At 32.9% G+C, this 6,260-nt stretch overlaps 1 protein-coding gene across 1 annotated transcript; it reads left to right on the top strand.

Annotated features, from left to right (window-relative positions):
• Positions 1-224: 224 nt before the first annotated feature.
• On the top strand, positions 225-1,895 carry LOC127709592 (uncharacterized). Its single transcript, XM_052215193.1, has 2 exons — positions 225-838; positions 1,747-1,895. Exons 1-2 carry the CDS (start codon positions 658-660, stop codon positions 1,893-1,895), a joined length of 330 nt encoding a protein of 109 aa, XP_052071153.1. The 5' UTR covers positions 225-657.
• Positions 1,896-6,260: the final 4,365 nt, after the last annotated feature.

The raw sequence follows: 6,260 nt of genomic DNA, 5'->3' as shown, positions 1-6,260 counted from the left end.
ACATGTTTCGTTTATTACACCCTACCAACATGACTCCCATCATATCAAGGGTAACAGTTCAATACTTTGACATATAAACAAATATTTCTTTTTTTGGTATTAGGCCTAAAATAAAATATTGTTTGTTTCCCCAATCCCGACCGACCCGGAAAAATCGCCGCGACCGGAATAATTTTATTGCTGATTTTTGTGTAAAAAATTTTTTTATCAAAATTCGTGTGGTGGTGCGGTGCTCCTATGAAATGGAGGAGTCAAATACATAAGACATAAGAAGGAGACGCTGTTCTTCAAAGCGCCTTTGTAATCGGCATAGTTGAAAACGCCTTGATGACGCTTCTTGGCTTTCTTCTTCCACGTGGTCTCGGGTCTTTACGATATTCTCTAGATTGTTCATACATTTAAATGTCAGAACATGGACGCCGTTCTGTCGGTTTTGGTTGCCGTTTATTCGGCTGGAAACTTTAAGAAAGACTTGGTAACAAAAGTGTTGTGCAGATTTTCGAAGAAGGAAATATTTGAAGACATATGTGAGGACGGTATAGCCGATTTAAAATTGACGGAAGAGGAGGAGGATGCTCTTGACAAAAACACATCCGTGTATCCATTTCTGAAAAAAGTGGTTCTACAGAAATATTTAGTCCACACTACGGTGATGACATGAACCTGGCACTAGACTTTAATAAAGACTTTAAGTTTTTGAAATTTTGCATTGACATTGATGGGACCTCTACAGAAAAAGAAGCCTACTCCTCAAATATTGTCAATACCTTTGACAAAATGATGGGAGCTGTCAACAAACTTCCTAAGCGAAAAGAAGAAGCTATTAACAAGTTTACAGGTATGCATAATAAGTGACCGTCCCAACATCTATTTCTTGCAAGCAAAGGTAGACTTTTTTAGGATAAGGAGAGTCTCCCCACCTTTGTTTGCATTCTTTTTCTTGTTTTCTTGCAAATTTTCAAACCCTTAACCTAAATTCCCTAATGATTTCCTTATGCCCTTACTAATTTGACCCGAGGCCTGAAAGCAATTGATTTAAATTAATCATTTGGTCCCTAATAAAAGCAGACCACTCCACACTAGTCTCGTAAAAGCAGACACAGCCCATACTTCTCTAAAAAGAAGGCTGCCACAATGGTAGCGTGCTCGCCTCTAGTACGGTGGCTTCAATCCCCGATGGAGTCACTGAACCAAAGGCTTTAAAATTGGTATTTGCTGCTTTTCCGCAAAAAAGTCTCTAACTGTTCAAGAATCCAGAGCATTCGACAGACTGCTAACCAAGTACGACTACTATTGTGGATCTGTTATCACACCTGAAGGTTTGCTTTTATAGTATTCCCAAAAGATTTTCTTATCACTTTTAATATATAATAACATGGTCTTGCATAGCATGATTTTGTGAACCAACATTGAATGAAAGTTCCACATTTAACACACAATAAAATATTCATACACTCTCAGTTGACTGTATTTTATATGCATGTTCCATTGAGTTATTCAGTGTTTGATATGGTTTCAATGTTTAAATCCTTCTTTCAGTGGAAAATTGCATACTTCATTCTAGTAGTACACTCTCTGACATTGAACTTGGACAGATTTCTGACAAATTATACTGCTTAATATAATAAACAGAAGGCTCAGTATTTTAGACATTTTATTCATTGAAAATTCCCAATATATATATACAAAGTACTCTAGGATATTATTTTTTATTTATTAAAGATCTCTGTTGTTCTTTTATTTCAGGTGATGCTCTTGAAGGCGTGGTGAATGTGCGCCTACAGATAGACTGTAATACACATGTGGAATTTCCGTATTATGCCTCTACCCTGGCACAGCCCGATATCTGTGCCTTCTGTGCAGCTGTGGGGTCAACAAATTCAAGATGCCATTAAAACACATCGTATTGTTCTACTAGTTTGCAGAGACTGTGTCATTATTGGAAAATTACCACCCAAGAGAAACCCAATTAAATAAATTATTTCAAATTATACATAGAGTTTTATTTAATATATCTCACATGAGGAAACTGATAGCTTGATACACCCTAGAATTTAAAATACTGCCCTATAATGATGGTTTGTAATTTCCTATTTACAAGTACCAAAAAAAACAAATTTACCAAAAAAATAAAATAATTTACCTACCTACCTATCCACACCTGACTTGATAGGGTCGGGTTTGGGGAAACAAACAATTATTTATTTAAAATGTGAACGCCCGGAATTCTATGTTTACAACAATACTGTAATCACGTTGTGTAACATTATACCCAGATATATGTAATTTTATTCACATCCATAAATTCCAACCTGTTGAATTATATATATATTAATTGTGGATAAAACAAAGCTGTTATAAAACAGCATCCACAGAGGAGATAAACTTCAGTTTGGGGTGAAAAGTTAAACTATAAAACTGTAAGAGTCGGGCGATCACCGCGAAATCATACTAATCAGTGTTTTAATATCACGAAATCTCCGTATTTTATGTATATTTGTTCTAAAATAAAAGTATCAATACATCATTTTGGGAAATACGAAACGGTTAATTGCCCATAATGAAATTCCAAGCTTTTCAAATATTTTATAATTATGTATTTGTGTATCTTCGATAAAATAAAAAATCAAAGCGTTTGAATTTAAATTAGCAGAATTGAAGTGAAGTGTTTCACGCGATCATGTTCTATCTGTTGTGATCCTGCGAAGGGCCTGTTTTATACATTTTTGGGGGCTGTTTCTGTTCTAAAACCATGATGTACGTTTCATAATGAGATACAACAAAGGTAAGATATGTATATTGAATACCTAAGCTTTCAATAAATTTCTTTTTTTTTGGTACAATTGTATCTTCAAAATTAAGGGCAACAAGCGTTTGTAAATAATTACGATAGAACTGGAACCAAATATTCATGAGGGTCTGGATAGGGGTTCCTTTATATCTTTATTCTTTAATTTTTTAGATCATTTTTCTATATTTATTATGTATTGTGCATGCCCATTATTCTTTATTCTTTATAATTGTTCACCATACTCTTCTCTATTTTTTTATTATCATTTTTGCCAATTTTTCTCTATTCTTTATTTATTCTGCACCTTTTTTTTTACCATTATTCTCTTTTCTGTAAACCCCATCCAGACTCTCATTCATCAGTGCCAAACAGAACATAAATTTATGTGGCTTTAACAGAGAAAGATATTTTAATGTTGCCATTTAATTCATGCATTTTTTTATTATCAGTTCAGCAGTTTAATGATGTCCATTGATAATTGTGTAGAAAGTGTGTTTATATCAGCTACTTAATTTGATAATAAATCCTGTATCGTGACAGTTCACATCATCTTTTGGGTAGATATATATGTCTATTAGTAGGCTATAACGCATGTGTAACATATGGTTCTATTTTCACTTCCGGCTCTTAATTGACATAGGTTCTGTTTTCACACACGCTGATGGGTACTGTTGACGCATTTTGGTTGTGACTTGGCTCAATATGGCGAATGGGGAAAGACATAACTACATAGTGGTTATGTATGTATGCTCTGTATAAGCCTCCTTTTTTAAGAGCACCGCCATAAGTTATGGTGTAAAGGAGAACATTTAGCCTACTCAGTCACTGTATTTGCACAGGTCAATGTGAGCATTTGCAGGACCTTGAATTATATTAAGGGATGTAGACAGCTGCCTCCTATTGTGGGCCGATCAAAAGGATATAATAAATGATAGAAAAGGAAATCAAAAGAAAAAATAATATGTTATTTGATAATTCTCGTCTTTACACCGGACATATGTTTTAATGCAAGACATAATAGTGTCCTGTGTAAAAGTGTCTGCCTGGACAGTTTTTCACAGAATTAAAGTATTAAATAATGTCCATTGCTATGAAATTTTGTCTCTTAAAAGGACAGAATTTTACAGCAACAGTTATGAAAAGGCAGTGTCTGCGCGTACCCGCATGCGGGCGGAGCGTCTTTTTACCACAGAACACCACAGAATACCACAGAACACCACAGAATACCACAGAACACCTAAAATATACCACAGAACACCTAAAATATACCACAGAACTACACAAATTACAATAAAACTACTGAAATATACCACAGAACATTAAATTACTTTATAAAACGCAAATCTAATAATTCATAATTATATTATTTCTTAAATTCGGTTACACCAATGACATGACGATTGACTGGATGAGATAAAAATGATCATGACTTTTTTGTTATTTGGCATATTTTTTACATTTGGAGACCTTTGAGACACTAAACTAATGCATTGTAATAATGAAAATATAAAAAAAACATTTAAAAAATAGTTTAGAGCAAAACAATTACCACACGGTTTTCACAGTCACATTTTAATCTTGAATCTTTATTATTAAAAAAATTGTATTCTTGAAATTAAATGACAATAATTTGAACAGGAAGACTGCTATGAACATTCTATTTAATATATTATATATATATATCATTAATAATGGAATATTTACAAAATTCTTCATTGTTTGGATTTTAGTTGCCACCTGATTTTATAAGGTAATTCAATTAAGGGGACGACCATTTGATATTCTGGGGGGGGCCAGGAGGATTTTGAAAATAAATAACTCAGCCTTGATAATCACAAAAATAAATGGTTTGTTCTGTGGTAGTTTGAAAATAAATTACCTGACTTACAATGTATTGAAAATAAATAACTCAGCAGGTCTAATCGAAAGCATGAGATGGCACCAGATTCTTCATAAATTCATCTTTTTTCCAAAAAAAAATCGGGAAACACTTCCCATATCTTTTAATAATAAAAGTATAAATATTATTTAAATATACTTGAAATGTCAGAAAATTGGTATCATTTAACTTGAGGTTAATTGTCTCAGGAACACTTACCCCACTTTTATTAAATCAGGGCCGTAACTACATTGAGACAAATGCCTCATGTAGGAAATATCAAAACCAAACGCTTATCTCCATATCATATTGTGTTCACCGTGAGTGCCTTGCAAGAAGCAAGTTCTGTTCTCCCTCAGACGTAGCCCCTGATTTTTCGGGATCAATGTTTCTTATTTATTTGTCTTTTGTTCATTGATTGCCCTTCTGTATTCTGTTAGTGTTGCATTCATTTTGTAATTTAGTAATTTTATTATTAACTTGATCATGAGTTTAAAAAAACACAGCAGCCACAGACTTAACTATGTGAATTACATTTTTGCTTTATCATGCATACATGTATTTGTCTTTTGATGTTGCTCCTAGAAACTTAAGTCTCACACTGAATCTATAACGTGATTTTTTTTTGAGACCAAAATATTGTCATAAAATTATTAAAACAGAACTTGCATTTTCAGTTTAAGAAAGGGTCTGGGTAACACCCAGAAGGCATGATTTTGCATCATTTGTTCTATAGCTTCTTGGGCCTTCAGTGGTTCAAAAACCCTTCAAAAAAATTTTGCCTCGCTCCGCTAGGCGAAACATGTTTGCCAATACTTTTAAAAGAGCCTTAGTTACAACCAAACTTTAATACTGTGTATGAATGCAATACATGTATATGCATTGGGGAATATAGAAGATTCATTTCTGCAGAGGATAATAATTAATTCTGATTAAATGGTACATAATGACTCGACTATACATGAATTATTTATAATAAACAAATAATTTAAAAATTTTATGTTTTTCAATATTATAAATATAGTTGTGAAAATAAATAATCAGTCCCTTGCTTTAATGAAAATGAAAAATCTTGCTTCAATAGTGCAGAAAATAGATAATCTGTCCTCTTAGTTTACAAAAATAAATAACCGATCCAAAACAAATCCTCCTGGCCCCCCCAGAATATCAAATGGTCGTCCCCTAAATGTATTTGATGTCTCCGGTCTGAAACCTTGAATGACATGTTAATTGGCTTGATTGGTGATTACGACAAGTGTCAAAATTGGTTAATCTAATTAAATTTTGATACTTAAATTGTGTCTGTGAACTTTCTAAGGTCAACATTAATTTTGGACTCAAAAATTTAGAATCTATATGTAAATGCTACATATTGCGATATAAAGTTTCAGTTCAACGATCTCTAAATGCATATAAAATTTGGTAAAAATCCGAAACATTGTCAAATGATTGGAGAAGATACACACAAAACATAAGAATCCAATAAACAGTCATCGGACTAGAACTTTTGACAATTAAAAAGACACACTTATAATATGTTATAAGTCAACTCAAATATTACTGTCCTACAACAACTTCAGATATCTTTTT

Source organism: Mytilus californianus, unplaced genomic scaffold (genome assembly GCF_021869535.1).
Source record: "Mytilus californianus isolate M0D057914Y unplaced genomic scaffold, xbMytCali1.0.p SCAF_7, whole genome shotgun sequence".
Taxonomy (NCBI): domain Eukaryota; kingdom Metazoa; phylum Mollusca; class Bivalvia; order Mytilida; family Mytilidae; genus Mytilus; species Mytilus californianus.
Note: the sequence above shows the minus strand (reverse complement) of the source record. Positions and strands in the feature narration are given on the sequence as shown.